Source organism: Trachypithecus francoisi, unplaced genomic scaffold (genome assembly GCF_009764315.1).
Source record: "Trachypithecus francoisi isolate TF-2019V2 unplaced genomic scaffold, Tfra_2.0 Lachesis_group4, whole genome shotgun sequence".
Classification (NCBI taxonomy): domain Eukaryota; kingdom Metazoa; phylum Chordata; class Mammalia; order Primates; family Cercopithecidae; genus Trachypithecus; species Trachypithecus francoisi.
The window spans coordinates 78,565,109-78,582,012 of record NW_022681469.1 but is presented as its reverse complement, the minus strand read 5'-3'; the positions used below and the strand labels follow the sequence as shown (position 1 = coordinate 78,582,012).

Here is a 16,904-nt window from a genome sequence, read left to right as displayed (position 1 = left end):
GCCCCCGCTGCTTCCCCTATTGGACTTCAGCTGTGCGCTGTCCCCAGAGATGGAGTCTACAGAGACAGGCAGGCTTCCTTGAGCTGCTGTGAGCTCCACCCAGTTCGAGCTTCCCAGCGGCTTTGTTTACCTACTTAAGCCTCAGCAATGGTGGGCGCCCCTCCCCCAGCCTCGCTGCTGCCTTGCGGATAGATCGCTGCAGACGGCTGTGTTAGCAGTGAGGGAGGCTCCATGGGCGTGGGCCCCTCCCGGCCAGGTGTGCGATATATTCTCCTGGTGTGCCTGTTTCCTTAAAGCGCAGTATTGGGGTGGGAGTTACCCGATTTTCCAGGTGTTGTGTGTCTCAGTTCCCCTGGCTAGGAAAACGGATTTCCTTCCCCCTTGCGCTTCCAGGTGAGGCGATGCCTCGCCCTGCTTCAGCTCTCGCTGGTCAGGCTGCAGCAGCTGACCAGCACCGATTGTCTGCCACTCCCTAGTGAGATGACCCCAGTACCTCAGTTGAAAATGCAGAAATCACCGGTCTTCTGTGTCGCTCGTGCTGGGAGTTGGAGACTGGAGCTGTTCCTATTCGGCCATCTTGCTCCGCCCTCATGATTATATTTCTTAATGGTTGTTTTTTATTCTTGTCTCTTCTTCCATCCTCTATTCACAATACTTTTCCAAATTCTAGAGAAGAGAGTTCTGATAAAAGTAAATGTTGCCAAGAAGTTAATTGACTTGATTAATTTGAAATGGACCTGGATCTGTTGGTTTGAAGATTGCCCAAGTGGTAATATAAAAGTGATCTAGGAGAAGGGGGTTCAATTAGTACCTTGGTCACGTTCAAGAAGTTTTTATATTAAAATATATATACTGAAAAAAACATAAAGTCTTTAAAAAATTAGTAACTTATTATTCATTGTGTCTTTTCAGGGAGAGCCTGGGGTCAGAGGCCCTCCAGGTCCTTCTGGGCCTCGGGGCATAGGAATCCAAGGGCCAAAGGTGAGTCCTCAGCTCAGTGCTCTGTGTGAAGGTTAGATACCATCAGTGACAAGTGAACAGTAGCTTCATAGTAAGTGTTCATTTTGGTGTTGACTTATTTTTTTTCTGGATGACTGATGAAAAGTCTTATTTTTCGTATTAGGTGAACATTCAGTAAAATAGAACATTTGAATTTATAAAGCCATTTACTTCCGCCAAAAGAAATGAGCAAGTCAGCCTCTTTTTAATTGCAGAGTGCTCAGAACATTTCCAGGTTTCTTAGAGGCTGTGCCATCATCAAGAAGAACATCTTTACTTTGGCAGAGGTGCCTCAGGTGGCCTTTTAACAGGTCACCTGATGATGTGTTGTGCCCTGTGTGCCACAGCTACTCTGGCAGGGCGTCAGTGCAAAGGTCTAGATTGATTGTCCCTGGAGAAGACGAGAGCAACCTTCTTTTGGCCCATATTCCCTCCTTTCTATGTCTCCTTCAGTTTGGTGGTTATTCATCCTTTTATTCTTTTAATCCAGTGTTTCTCAGAGAGGGAGACTTTGTTTCCCTTCCCTGGCCTCAGGGAACATGTGGCAATGTCTAGGGGCATTTTTTTGTTGTAGTAGGTTGAGTCCAGAGATGCAGCCAACCATTCTACAATGCCCAGGACAGCCTCCCATCAGAAAGAGTGACCCAGCTCAAACATGTCAATAGTGCTGAGTTTGAGAAATCTAGTTTTAATTGTTCATTCACTTGCTCAACAAATTTATTTGATTTGTTCAAACGTAGGGTAAAGAAGTAGCAAGCATGTTCAATAGGGAAAATAGATGTCAATGAACCAACTACCACAAATTCAAATTTTGAATTGATATATTCATGCCAAAAATGCACAGAAGTGAATTAGAGCCCATACTCAGAAGAGAGAGGGAAAAGGCTGTATGAGTCAAAGATTTCACTGAGCATCCCAGAATTACCAAGATTCTCAGTTTATCTCTGTTTTGTCCATCAACTCCATTTTGGCGGTGTGCTATTTTTGAACCTTCTAGATCACTTTAAATGGATGACAATCCCCTCAAGATGTTAGTAGTCATTATCACTGGGTGATGGGAAGATGGGTCTGTTTTTCTTGTTCATGTCATCTTTATTTCTGTTTAATTTTTTTTTTTTTTTTTTTTTTGCAATGGGCAGGTATTCCTCTTATAATCAGAAAAAAATCAAGCTTTTTTTTTATACTGGAAAGAAAAAGACTGACTTATACAATAACTTATATTAACTCAGCATTTCTGAAGGTTTCTTCCATCCAATGTTAATTTAGGAACTTCTGGGATAAGCAACTTTACACTAATTTCTTTATTGTGGGACTTGTTAGAGCCATTAATCTACTGTATTAGTGTGCACTGGAGATCTCCAAGGGAAAGCGCATGCTATTTTCCAATCTTATTCCACCACAAAGTGTTTCCAAAGAAACATGGGCTCAGTTTATGAACAGATACTGGGAAATGCTACATGTGCTTATTGCTTCATCTACATAGTTTCCTAAAAATTTGGACATTGATATCCACTGAATCTTTAACTGCAACCTCAGTGAAATCACACCTTATATTGAAATGGAGGCTGGGCATGGTAGCTCACACCTGTAATCCCAGCACTTTGGGAGGCCGAGGTGGGTGGATCACGAGGTCAGGAGATCGAGACCATCCTGGCTAACACGGTGAAACCCTGTCTCTACTAAAAATACAAAATATTAGCCAGGCGTGGTAGTGGGTGCCTGTAGTCCCAGCTACTTGGGAGGCTGAGGCAGGAGAATAGCATGAACCCGGGAGGTGGAGCTTGCAGTGAGCTGAGACTGTGCCACTGCACTCCAGTCTGGGAGACACAGTGAGACTCCATCTCAAAAAAAAAAAAAAAAGAAAGAAACGGAGCAACATCTTAAAGCTATATGGAGCCACATGTCAGTAGTTTCCGTACGTGGTACAGGGCAGCCCTGGTGTTCTTGGGCTTGGTGGTAGGCAGTGAAGGGGGCCCAAGCAGATGAGGCCCTGGGCGTCCATTTCTGCTTAGGCCAAGCAGCTCTGCTTACTGCTTAATTTTTATTTGGATTATATGTAAGGTTTTGTTTGCAAAGAATTCTGTGGTTTAAAAATATTGGGGAAGCACTTGAAGTAAAATCAGAAGTAGCTTATAGGCAGCATGAAGGTCCTGGTTAGACTGAAGTAAGAACGAAGCTGAGAGTAGTAATACTTAACACTCTTTCTTCTTCGATCTTGTTACATTTTGTGTTCAAATTCTCCCCATCTTCTAACAGGGTGATACTGGGCAAAAAGGCTTGCCTGGCCCTCCTGGCCCCCCTGGCTATGGATCACAAGGAATTAAAGTAAGTGAATGGGGTTGTGCTGGAGTCACCTCTGATTTCACCAGAGTGATGGGCAGAAGAGGTTATAGATAACACAAAAATGGCTATTATGAAATAGATTTATTGTGAGTGTAGCAGTTAAATGGCATCCAGTATTTAGAGGCATCATCTGGAAGTGTAAAAATGGTATGAGTACAATCCTTTAGCAAATGCTAAACATTATATAAATTGCTTGGTGCAAAACTGAACTGTTCTATGGTTTGTTGCTCTCCTTTCTTTGTGAATTGAATGGAGAATTTATACTCAGCTGCTCTCTCTCTCTCTCTCTTGCTCACTCGCTCCCTCACTTGTGCTCACTCTCTCTCTCTCTCTCTCCCCCACTCACCTTCCTCACCTCTATCCTCCATGGTAGCCCAGGGCTTCCCAATCTTAGTTCACAGTGGCATCACCTGGGGAGCTTTTGAGTAGCACTAATGCCCTTTCCCAGAGGAACGAAATCCAAATCTCTGGGAGTAGAGCGTGAGTGCTGTAGTTTTCAAAGCTCTCCAAGGGATTCTCCTGAGCAGCCAGGGTGAGAACTTCTGTTCTAGGCCCTAAATCTGTGTTACTGGAATTCATAGCCATCTGCATGTCACTTTGTTTCTGTGTCAGCAGCATCAAGCTTATCCAGCATGATGAGACTCTCAGGGTCTCTCATGTCTCAGTAGACAAATTTGGCATCTAAAGGTTACTATGTAATTCTAAAAAATTCCCTCTTCTGCTTCTAATATGTTGATGATGTTGTTGTTCTTATTGGTTCACTCTTTTTTTCCTATTCCACTGCTGCCCCTCTCATAAACTGGTTTTTCATTTTACATATATATTTACCATGCTTAAGCTTTGAAATTGAGTTATTCACCTCTGGATGATTGAGATTGATTCTAAAAATGTGGAAACATTAAAAATAAACTGCTTTTCAAACAGCAGAACTTCTTAGTAAGTAGGAGACAGTAGGACTTAAGATAATAAATGTGAAAATCCCATGTTGAAATTAAACCGCCTACTTCTGTGTAGAGAGAGTGAGCTCAGTCAAGAGCAGAACTCATAGAATGTGTGTTAAATCTCCAGTTTTATCACACAATGTCTAGAGCTTCTATAGCAGGTCTTTTAAATAACAGTTGTTCATCTCTCGGGCTGAGTATCCAAGCAAAGGCCAAATAGGCATGTTGCCCATATTGTACAAGCCCTGAAAAGAAAATATAGCAAAACTCTGCTTTCTCATAAACACCACCAATCTCATACTTAATCTTTAAATTCTAAGGTTAAAAGGTGGTAGTGCTGTACACACAGTTTTACATGAGTTTGCTTAGGGAATAAACCTATGCCAAACCACAGGTCTTGTCACCAACATAAGTTCAATTCACACATGCTATTAGTTTATTGCTGCGACCTCTTTAGGCCTGGGGCCGGTTTTCTCCACTTTCTTATCTGGGAAATACTTCCTCATTTTCACCTGGGTTGTGTTTAATTAATCTTTACCAACTATAACTTATCTGACTTCCTGCCCATCCCTATGCCCTCAGGGTTATGCTGTGTCCAAACTCCATCCTGGATGGAACCAGGTCCTGAAGCCTCCCATCATAGGAAAGAACCAAAATCAAAGCTGCCACGTATCCTCATCTTATCAGAAATGAGATAAGTTTTTCCTTCACTTAGGGCTGTAGCCTGATGCTGCTTAGCAGTGAGCTCTGACTAAGGCTCACTTATAAAACTTCTCTAGGCCGGGTGCAGTGGATCACGGCAGTAATCTCAGCACTTTGGGAGGCCAAGGCAGGCAGATCACTTGAGGTCAGGAGTTCAAGACCAGCCTGGGCAACATGGTGAAACCCCACGTCTACTAAAAATACAAAACTTAGCCTGATGTGGTGGTATATGTCTGTAGTCCCAGCTATTCAGGAGGCTGAGGCACAAGAATCACTTGAACCCAGGAGACAGAGGCTGCAGTGAGCTCAGATAGTGCCATTGCACTCCAGCCTGGATGACAGAGCGAGACTTGTCTTCCAAAAAAAAAAAAAAACAAAACAAAACCACCCAGCACTTTGGGAGTCCGAGGTGGGCGGATCACAAGGTCAGGAGTTTGAGACCAGCCTGACCAATATGGTGAAACCCCATCTCTACTAAAGATACAAAAATTAGCCAGACATGGTGGTACGTGCCTGTAATCTCAGCTACTCAGGAGGCTGAGGCAGGAGAATCACTTGAACCCTGGAGGCGGAGGTTGCAGTGAGCCAAGATCGCACCACTGCACTCCTCCCTGGGCAACAGAGTGAGACTGTGTCTCAAAAAACAAACAAACAAACAAAAACAGCCAGGAAAACCTCTTTAGACATATTGGATTGCCTGGCATCCAGTTGGCAGCAGGGCAGAGGTACGTCCCTCAGGACTTCCACCTCATTTTCCTGACCCTGGCAAAAACCGCAATTACTATTGCACCAACGAAATACCATCGCTGCAAAAGGGAGGGAACTGAAAAACCAAATTGGTGGCATTCTTCTGAGTCATTTCAAGGATATAGGAACAGTAAAATTTCATTTCTTACCTTCATTTGTTGACTTATTTCCTACCCCTTTCCAAAGAGCATTTGAATCAGTGAAATCTGCTTCTGTTGATGTGTGTGCTTAGTAGGCTTTGATGGAAACCTTTGTTGCTGTTAACCTTTAACACAGAAGCCTGAACTGTACTCTGTCTCTCTATCCCCTTCCATTTATGGGAGAAATAAGGGTTGTAGCTGCAATCACAAGTGATTTGCTTCAGCACTCACCTAACTTAGTTGCTGGAATATTGGCTCTTCAGCCAGTCATTCATTCATTCAACCAACCAACCGATACTGATTGAGCACCACCTATGTCAGGCAAATAAGCCAAGTGCTAGTATAAAGTAGTGAGTAAAAATATGTGAACTTAGTCCTCATGGGATTTACAGGCTATAAAATAGACTTTGGGTTCTGGAGAGTATAGAGGATGGCACAACGGAGTGCATTTAGATTACAGCAGTAGGCAGGCCCCTCGTGAGGTCCTATAGGCCAAGTAATGAGTTTGGCCTTAATCCTAGGAGCAACTGAAGAATGATCTGATCAGTTTGGAAGAGATTCACTCTGGCTACCATTTGTAAAATGAAAGGACATGACTGGAAGGAATGTGGGAGTAGGAGGGCTTCTCTTTCCATACCCTTTCCCATTCTCCTGATTCTCTATGTGGAAGAGTATGATCTTCTGGGAACCTCTTTCCCCTGCCTTTCCTGGGGTTCTGGGACCACCCAGGGCTGCTGCTGTGGTAGCTCTGGTCCTGGAAAACCCTGAGAGCACAATGGGCTCGCCCCTGTTTATTTAGTTCCATGGCAGCCTCCTGCCATTCCTTTGCTGGTCTAACTGACTCTGCACTGAAGAGGAACTCCAGCTCCTTCAGGGCCTCAGTGCTTTTTCCCAAACACAAATATCTGTTGTTTGGATAGATGAATATGGGACTGTGGCTGTTTAATCCTAAAATGGTTCATGTCACAGGTCAGGAAGTTACATTTTGTCCCACTGTGAGCCTCCAGCACTAACTCAGATACAGACTCTAGATATATCAGAAGTCCCATAGATTAAGTCAGGAGGGAGAAAGAATGGGGCTGGGTCTGGAGGAATTCCTTTATATGCTAAGTAGCCAATGTGAGGCCAGGAGGGATGTGATTAGAGGGTGGACCACCCAGGTTACAAAGCACAGAGACAGACGTGGATGGCTTCTCCCATTCTTCATTTCTAATTGGGAGTTATGCCAGTTTCCCCCTTTCTATCCTTGTTTAAGTCAGTTCCAGTGTCCTGATCAACCCTGACATTCCCTTAGTACTTATATTCAGAGGACCCAGAAGTCCTTATATAAACACAATTCCTGGTAGCCCTCCTGACTTTAAAGACTTTATGAGGTAGATTTGTGGACTGGCTCTACTATAATTGTTCCTATGCATAAATGCTTTATTCATTGAGAGAATTAGCTTCCATGCCCCTGGCTTTTGCTCTTCCTGTAGACTTGAACATGACTGATCTACCCCTGGCTGAGGATACCTCTTGTTGTGCTATAGCAAAGGAGGGGTTATTTCAAGCCTAACAAGTTTGTTATCAGTTTTAAAAAAATAGCCTTGATTACATGCTGGGTAATTTGGTGACCTCTATCCAACAGAAACTCTGGGGTCCCCAAAACTGACAAATAGCAATGACTACAGTGGTCACACAGTCACAGTCCTAACAGATCAACCTCTGAGACATCTGAAGCTCTTAAATAGAGTGAAATACATTCTGCATGACATCTCCCTCTATCTATATTCTGACCTCCATGGTGTAAGGGAAAGAGAATGAGGGACTCATTTCTCAGTGACTTTAGAGTCACTCAGATCTTGGCCTGAATCTGGGCTTCGATTTTTTCCAGTTGTAACCTTAGACAAATCATTTATCTTTGTTGAATCTCAGCTTACTAATTTTTAAATTGGGATAATAAGGCTTATTTTACACAGTGTTAAAAAGAAAAAGTTGTATAAAATATCTAGGACACAGAGTTGGTATTCAACCAGAGTGTGGGCTATGGAGTCAACAGATTTGAATCATGGCTCCTCCACTTCCTGAGTATTACCTCTCTCCCTCGGTTTCCACATTTGAGTAATGTGATAATGCAGTACTATTTCCTGAAGTTGTTGTGAGGAATGATTAAAATTAGATAGTATATGTAATGCATGTAATACATGGTTATATATGTGGAAAATGTTTGTACGTATTCACATTATTATTTCTACTGTTTCCCTTCCCTTTCTGCTAGTCCCTCTTGTATTTTCCAGGAAGAAGGCCTACAATTCTAATACTCAAGTGATTTAATGCTCTTAAGCCTAATATGTTGGTTACATTAGTTAGTGTAGGCATTGCTCCAATTCCAAACAGACACCCAAATGTATAATGGTTCAAACAGAGTAGAGGGTTTTGCTCACATAACAGTCCAATGTGTGTGTTCCTGGTTGGTGGGTGATTTTCTTCCACACAGAATTTTAGAAAACCTTGTCTTCCATTTATGGTTCTTCTATTGGCTGGGCCTCTTTACCACTTATACCCAGCAGGCAAAAAGGGAGTATGTAGAAGGGGTATACCTGCTTCATAAACTCTTGGCCAGGATTTGACGTGTATCCCCTCTGTTCACATTTTATTGGTGAGAACTAGTTGCATCGCTGTACTTAATTGCAAAGGGGCTGGGAAAGGTAGTCACGCTGTGTGCCCAGGAAGAAAAGGAACCAGAGGTTTGGTGAAGAGTCAACAATCATTGCCATTTTTAATTTAACTTGTTTCTAGGAAAGATGGAAATTTTAAGTTATTTGTTGCTCTGACGTATATTGGTGCCTCCAGAAGAGAACAGAAAGTTTGGTGGTCTCCATGGCAACTTCCAGAATGCCCCGTCATTCTCCTGATACTGTGGGCACAGACACCTGGACTTATAAGGACTGAGTTCATCCCATCATTTATTTTATCCTATCCTAAAAAGAGAATCTTAGAGCATTGATAATCTTCTTACTTATTTCAAACAGCATCGGTATTACTCATGGATGACTTAGAAATTGTCAGTAGACAGGCTGAGAATCGGCCAAAGAGCTGGAGGGGCTTAGGGTTTTTGGTAGGACCAGGAAAGTAACAGGAAATGCTCATTCATGTCCATAGCAAAGCCAGGGCTAGAGAAGGAGGGACACCTGGGATTTAGTAGGAGCACCATGATTCAAAGGCTGGGAAGAGATGAGCAGGGAGAGGATCAGGGGAGGGAGACAAAGCTGGCACAAACAGCCTGATTTTGGGAGAAAAAGAGGAGCAGCAGTTAAGCTCCTGAAGGAGAATAAGGGAAGGTTTGGAGTCCTGGGTGATTGCTTGGGATGCCAGCAGCATTTGAGACCAAGTAGGGGTGTGAAGATGGGTGGGTCAGCTCAGCTTGCAGAGTGTAGCATAAATGGGCACAGCCAGAAAATTGCTTCTCCCTCTAAAGCTCTCTGATTCAGGAATTTGGGGCATAATGTGGAGTGTTATAAGATTCTTGACTCTGTGTTTAAGATTAATGTCATTTCTTAGGAAGATTTCTTTTGGTTTGTCTCAGTTGTGCCACAATAACTGTGTTTCTGTAAACTCCAGGGGCTCTTTTAATAAAATCAGGTGTCTTTGCTACCTCTGGCTTCCCTTTACAAGAAAAATTAACTTTTGAAAGAATGTCAGGGTTCTGTAGCGGAAATCTCACACGGAGCCTGCCAACCTTCTGCCTGGCTCCTACCTGTGACCTGATTGCTTTGAAAGTGTTTCCAGAATCCACTTGACTAGATTTGTGGTTAGAATGAATATTTTACAACACAGATAATTGCCATGCTTGAAGGCCAAATAGAAACGATTTATTCATTGAAATTTAACTTAAAGGGGAAAAAGGAATCTCATTTATAAAAAAAGTCAGGGATGGGTTTGAAGTACACTAAGTTGTAAGTACCTACAGAAGGGTTAAAAAGTTTTGATATGAGGAATTTTTCTTTCATCTTCTAAACTCATAACCATGCTGTACAATGGTGTTAATTATGAAGGGAGTAACGCACATATATTTTAATATTATGACTTTAGCATTTGAACTTAAAGGTTTTTTTCTCCTTCTTGACTGCAAATAAATAACAGCATTAAAAAAAAAAAAGGAAGAAAAAACCAATCTTGGTGGTAGTAAAATCACTGCATTCAAGTTGAACACACCTCAGAAATTAATAGAAACAATAAGTTATCCAATTAACAGCATAGCATAGATGATGTGTTTGCGTGCACCAGAAACTTTCTTTGAATTAACCTCTGTGACTTATCTCTTATTGTAATTTTGAAATTCACACAATGACTCCACTTCATAAAAAGGAGGAGTCAAGACCACATGAGAGGCTTCAAGTTTTAAATAGTTTGGTGTTTTAGGATTATGCCTGCCAAGTCAATTGTGGCAGGGGATTGATGGTGTGGCTAAAAATTATCCTGGTGATCAAAATCTACAAACCTAGTTACAGACATTGAAAGCATCTCTATACCTTTATTATTTTTAAAACCAAATTGAAAACAATTACCTGGGTTATAAACCAAAATCAAAAGCACTGAGTCCACGGTATTCTCTCTGGGTGGTACACATCAGGGCACATTTGCATTTATTAACTGAGGCTGGATCTGTGACCATTTGTATTTTTCACTTTTACGCTTTCATTTTCTTCCTGGGCCAAGTTGCTTTCATTCCTTCAAGCCAGTTAAGAAAAAGGATAATTTTTAAAAATAATTCCTAAATCAAAATCTGAGGATATAGTAGACTGTTTTCCTCTTTCAATCTCATTATTAAATTTTCATTTTTAATATCCAATTCTCCAAATCAGATTTGGAATGAAAACTTTAGGCTCTCAATTGAGTGGGGGCTTGAATCATCATTATTACCAGCTTGTATTTCTTGCCTATTTGCTATGAACAAGGCCCTGTGTGATGACAATGACCGTCACAGATTTGCTGAAATCTGTCATGAAACAAAAAGGAAAAGCAAATTTTGAAATCACGTTTTTGAATTAAATAGGGTGCCCTATCTCAAGGTTCACTATAGTTTCCAAATTCCAAAAGAAAAATAAAAATGGCTGCTGATTTGGTAATAAATATAAGACACTGTTCAGTACTATGTGCTGATTCTGAATATTTAAAAAGGAGATTTGAAAATATCATCAAAAGTTAGAAAATTATGTGAAAGATTTCATTTGAACTGTCATACACTAAAACTACTCATCATGCTATAATAGTCCATAATTTATAACTATGGTACGCATGCTGCTGGTTTAAATTGGTCTTTTTTCTCTCCTTTTCCTTCATTTCTTTCTTTCTTTCTACCTTCCTCCTACCCACCTACTCATATTTGTCTAATGTATAAAGATGTAGATACCATATATTTTTTTTTCATTCTTGTAACAGATTCTGTCCATATAAAACCAAGTCAAGTGAAGGACATGAATAAGTTACTCTTAGCTGCTGCTACCACCTTTATAGCCTATGAATTTCACTGTTGAAAATTTATAAAAGGCATTTTCTCTTTTTCCTACCCATCAGTGGTTGGTCAGAAGTAAGTTACTAGTATAAATTTTTCTCCATCTCCTTTTAGCAAGATAAGAGGTATTTTTAGTACTTAGAGCTTTGGGCTCCTGGAGAGAGGTAGGGACATATTATACTCTGTAAATTTGATGTATTATTTTATTCAAGCCTCACCATCCTGTGAGGTAGGCCATAGAAAACTAAGTCACAGAGATGTTAAATAACATCTCCTAAATCACTCAGAGCTGCTCTTCACACGACCTACTTAAAGTAATCATGCGTTAGGTAGTAATCAAATTAGAGTAGATGTTAGAGAGGGGAAACTGATCAATTTGAGGTCTTAAAAACGAAATGTCACTCAAAATTTTAATTTGCATCTTGAAATTTAAAGTTGACACATGGAGATGTGAGGTATATAAAGTGAGGTCTTTTTTTTCTGATAATCTATTATTTCTATAAGATAGAAATATTACATAAAGAGCAATTCTTTTTCCCCAAGTACAGTTCTGCAGAATCCAGGAGTTGGATTTAGTGACCTTTTGAAATCAATGCTAGCTTTACAAGGAAAAAACAACAGCAGGATCTGGGCTGGCATGTGTAGCTGCACTGGCATGGGGCTGTAATAATCACTTCTCATACCTTCAAAGACTTATCAAGTTCTTTCCTGTTTGACTGGTTGAAGGACACGTTCTTTTATAATGCAATCCTCTGTGACAAATTAGTGCACAGTATGTAATCTAAACAGACTTTTATTGCTCTTACAAACACCTTAAGAACTTTACAACTGTTGGCTTTTTAGTCATCAGCACCTTTCCTTACCTAGTTGCAGATAAGTCTGTTTGTTTTAATTATAAGAAGCAAGGGGAAATGAAGTAAATTACTTGCTCAGGGTTACTTACAGAATCTCTAACAAAGGAGAGATAATGAAGTTTTGAGTATTGTGGCTCAAATTGGCAGTCCAGAAAGATAGCCCCAGAGCAATCTGTCTTTAATCTTGCAAAAATTCTTCAGCAGCAGTTCTTCAGAACAACTTTTCGCATTGTCAGAGTGGGAATCATGAGCATGGCTGTAATGCAGGAACTAGTGCCTACCCTACTCTAAGCCAAATGAGAAGAACAAACAGTATTAAAATGAAGAGAACTGGAGGCAGAGAAACACAGAAATGGAATTAAGAAGAAAATGGAAAAAGAAATAGAAGAAAAGAAAATAGGATATTGGTTGTGATGACTTCGTTAAGACCCCGCATTTAGTAATGCTTTTGGCCTTAAAGTCTTTTATTATCTGAAATTAATGTAGTTACTGTCCTTTGATTACATTTCACTGGTGTTCTATTTTTAATCCTCTAACACTTAAATTCTGTTTACTTCACCCTGATATTATTATTGTTGTTTTACATTTTAATCAGTTTTTAATGCCCCAAAATATTATTTTGGGATATAGTCACTGTTTATTTGGATTTATTCATGTATTTACTATTCTCTTTCTCTTTAATCCATCTTGCATCTCAGATTGAAACCACTCTCTTTCTGCCTGCATTGTATTCTTTAGAATTTTTTTTTGGTAAAAGTCCACTAGAGCAATTTTTTTCCATTTTAGTTTGCCTGAAAGTATCTTTTTTTTCTCCTTAATATCTTCTTAAAAGATATTTTCCCAAGAATAGAATTTCAACTACAGTTTTTCCTCTGAGTGCATGGAAGATTTTCCTCTGTCACTTAGTCTCCATTATTGCTCTCGAGAAGTTATCTATCAGTCTAACTATTTCTTTCACAGTAATTTATCCTTTTCTTGGTGGCTTTTGATACCTTCTCTTTTTATTTAGTGTTTTGCATTCTTACTATTATGTGTTTAGATATAGATTGATTTTTATTTATCTTGTTTAAGATTCATTAGAATTCCTGATTCTGTGGACTAGTATATTTTATGATTTCTGGAAAATTCTCTGTGTTATATTTTCAAAGATTGCTTCTGACCTAGTCTTCTTCCCCCTCTGCCCCACTATCTTTCTGAAACTTCAATTAGTTAAACCTTTTAGTTCTTTCCTCTCCACATATCTATACATATCTTTTATATATACATTTTCAATCTAATCATTCTGAGTTACATTATGGCTGTTATTTTTCTATTCTATGTTCCAGTTCATTAAATCTTTCTTCAGCTGTATCAAATCTGTCATTTAACCAGTCCATTGAGTTTTTAGCTTCAGTTACATTTTTCATTTCCAGAAGTTCTATTTGATTTTTTAAAACCCACATAGTCATTCTATATAGGTAGAATATTATTTTAGAAAAAGAATTTAGTCCATATCACTTCCTTGCTTAAAAAGCTTCTAAGGTATTCCTATAATATTTTTTAAAGATTAAAGAAAAGAAAGAAAACCACTAAAAGTTTGTTTGTAATCTGGATGCTGTCCACCTCGTTAACTTTATCTTGCATCTCACTTTATCTCACTCAATACAATCAGAGCACATTGGCTTTCATCCTATTGCTCAAAAACAATATTCACTCCTTTGAGCCTTTGCACTGTTGTTTCTTTTATCTTGGCATTTGACATGGCTGGTTCCTTCTCTTTACGACAGTATTAGCTCAGATATTATGTCCTTAGAGAGACCACCCTTGACCACATTATCCTGCCCCTACTCCATTCTCCAACATTTTATCATGTTATCCTGTTTTATTGTTTTCACAGCACTATCATTATCTGAAAATATTTCTTTCTTTGTTGATTATCTGTCTTCTCAAAGTAAAAAGAAATTCTGTGAGCACTGAGGCTGTGTTTATTTTATCCCCCTCTCATTCCCAGCACCTAGCAGAGTGTCTGGCAAATAGTAGGAACTTAATAAATATTTGTTGAATAAATAGGTGGGTGATGACCAAGCTCCACCTGCAATCATACTGTTAGACCCACAAAATGATTCATTCATATATACTTTAATTCAACAAACAATTATTGGATTCCATTATTAAAGAGAACCCTAAACGTGTGAAGTGATTCTTTTCTAAATCCTAGTGTTCAATAGTGGAAGTATCTCACTCTTACAGGTTGGTATGTGTGGTTGGCCTAGCAGGTAGGCACTTACTTGGTACAGCTGGATTTGACTTTCTTAAATTGATACCTTTGTGACCAAGTTATCTATCACTATAAAGCAGCAGGATCACAATGAATGCAATGAAAGTGAATGTACTTATTGGACATGAATAAACCTAAGAGTGCTCTGTCTGTTGGTTCTTTTATATGCTTTGGTTTTGCCCCATGATAGGGTATATACTTAGTAAATTCTTGATTGATCTTATCTAGGTCCTACTTTTAAAGACTCATATTAATATATTAAAGAGTTAAGGTGGAGGAACCTTACTCCATAGTTGCCTGTCACTAGATCAGCTAATCACTATGCAATATTGTTACAGTTTCCATGGTCCTCTTAGATTAATAATTAAATTAGAAATAAATGAGACACCTGATGCTCTCTAGTTGTTAGATTTTCACAATTCTGTGGTTTCTACAAGGAAGCTTGTCTTGGAAATGGACAGCTTTTCCTGTGAATTCATATTTGAGGAGATGACATTTAGAGAGTAATCCTAACACATTCATTACAATTCCTCTTCGTTGGCATAAAGACAGTGAGCTTTTATAAGACTTCATAAAAGGCATATGCAATTATGCCTTTAAATGGTACCTCTTAAATTTCAAAGCAGAAAATAGATTTTTAATCCATTAGAATACTAGTCTTCTGAAAGTTCTCCAGCTGGCTTCTGTTGGTTTTGAAAAATGAAATTTGATGTGTTAATAGTTCCCATTGTGATTATTATGCCAGTTTTAGAAAGAAATAAATCTTCCACAGACCTCAGTCTATCTTAAATTACCATACTGTGGTGATTTTGTAAACAATTATATTTGCTATATTTTCCTGCTATGTATGTACTTAAATAACAGTGTACACACACCCTTTGCCAGGGTTGTGAGATGAATAATGCTAATACATCCTTCAAAATATAATCTGCTTTTGTTTTACATATAAAGAAAATTAGTTCATATACAAGTTCTTAAATCAGATCTTCTTTCTGCTTAAAGTGAAGGATACTGACTCCACTAGTCAATCCTTGCTAGTTATACAAAGTTTTATTTCAGAAATTTATTCAATAAAGGATTATTGAAATTAGCTGGGCATGGTGGTACATGCCTGTAGTCCCAGCTATTCAGGAGGCTGAGGCCAGAGGATTGCTTGAGCACAGGAAGTTGAGACTGCAGTGAGTCATGATCATGCCTCTGCTCTCATGCCTGGGCAACAGATCGAGACTCTGTCTAAAAAAAATTAAAATAAAATAGTAAATAAATGTTTATTGAACATATGTAAGTACACCAGGCTCTCTTCTAGGTGCTTGGGATATATCATAAGCAAAAGAGACAAACATTCCTGACTTACGGATATTGCTTCTATTAGCAATAAATATAATAAATAAAAAAGTTATATAGTATGTTGGAAGGTGAAAATTGCTATGGCAAATCAAGAAGAGCAGGGTGGTGGGGATAGAGGTGTGTAATGTAGTTTTAGTGAATGGCCTTATGAGCAGATAATATCTGAGCAGAGACCGGAGGAGGTGAGGGAGGCAGCTTTGTGGATTTCTTGGGGAAGAACATTTCAGGAAGAGGGAAGAGCTTGTGCAAAGGTCCTATAGAGGCAGGAGGGTGGCTGACATGTTCAAAGAGGAGAAAAGAGACTAGTGTGGATGCAGATGAGGTCAGGGAGGTAACAGCACTGAATTTGGAGTGGGCCTGTAGCCACATAGGCCTTCTTAGGTCTTTGGCTTTCCCTCAGAGTGAAATGGGGAGCCATTTCCTGGGATTCGACCAACAACATGATATGGTTTGACTTACTCCTTGAAAGAGTAACTGTCTCCTGGGGGCAGTCACTCTTTCAAAGAGTAAGTCAGACCATATATAAGCTCCCTGACCTCTGAGGGGTAGGAGTGTCTCCTACTGTGTGTTTTAGAATCCCTCCCCTGCCTTGTTTGGTGTCTTTCACTGACTGATTTCTGAATCATGTTCTATTTGCTTTGCCCTGCCACATGGGCCCAGTGTTCATTTGAGTGCAACTTTACTAAATCTTTTTTCCTGATTAGTCTAATAAAGGAGTGATGTGTAATTAAAAAAAAAAAATGACTGTGACTCTTGGACTGAGAATACACTGCAACAGGGCCAGGATTGCACCAAGAAGGCTATTGCAGGCATCCAGGCAATTACAAATGGCATTCAAAAATCTAGTTTACATAAATTTAACTTCTTAGGAAAGGATTTTTATCTAGTGGCTTGTGTCTAAAAGCTGAGACATGGAATGGAAAAGGTTTTATTATGACAAAATTGATGCTAGGTATATAAATCTAATTACAAATCTACCCACTAAATTGTAAGCTATCGAACCATACAAAACTGTATTTTATATCTAGACTGTAGCATAAAACAAAAATCCTATCCCTAGATGAATATTTTCATTATACA

The 16,904-nt window shown here is 39.4% G+C and overlaps 1 protein-coding gene across 2 annotated transcripts in view; it reads left to right on the top strand.

The window, feature by feature from the left end:
* COL28A1 (collagen type XXVIII alpha 1 chain) overlaps nt 1-16,904 on the top strand; it is a 186,644-nt gene that overhangs the window by 124,428 nt on the left and 45,312 nt on the right. For both annotated transcript variants that reach the window (XM_033193259.1, XM_033193258.1), the window contains exons 26-27: nt 913-981; nt 3,256-3,324. In XM_033193259.1, the coding sequence (XP_033049150.1) occupies nt 913-981; nt 3,256-3,324 (138 nt within the window). The remainder of the gene's footprint in view (nt 1-912; nt 982-3,255; nt 3,325-16,904) is intronic.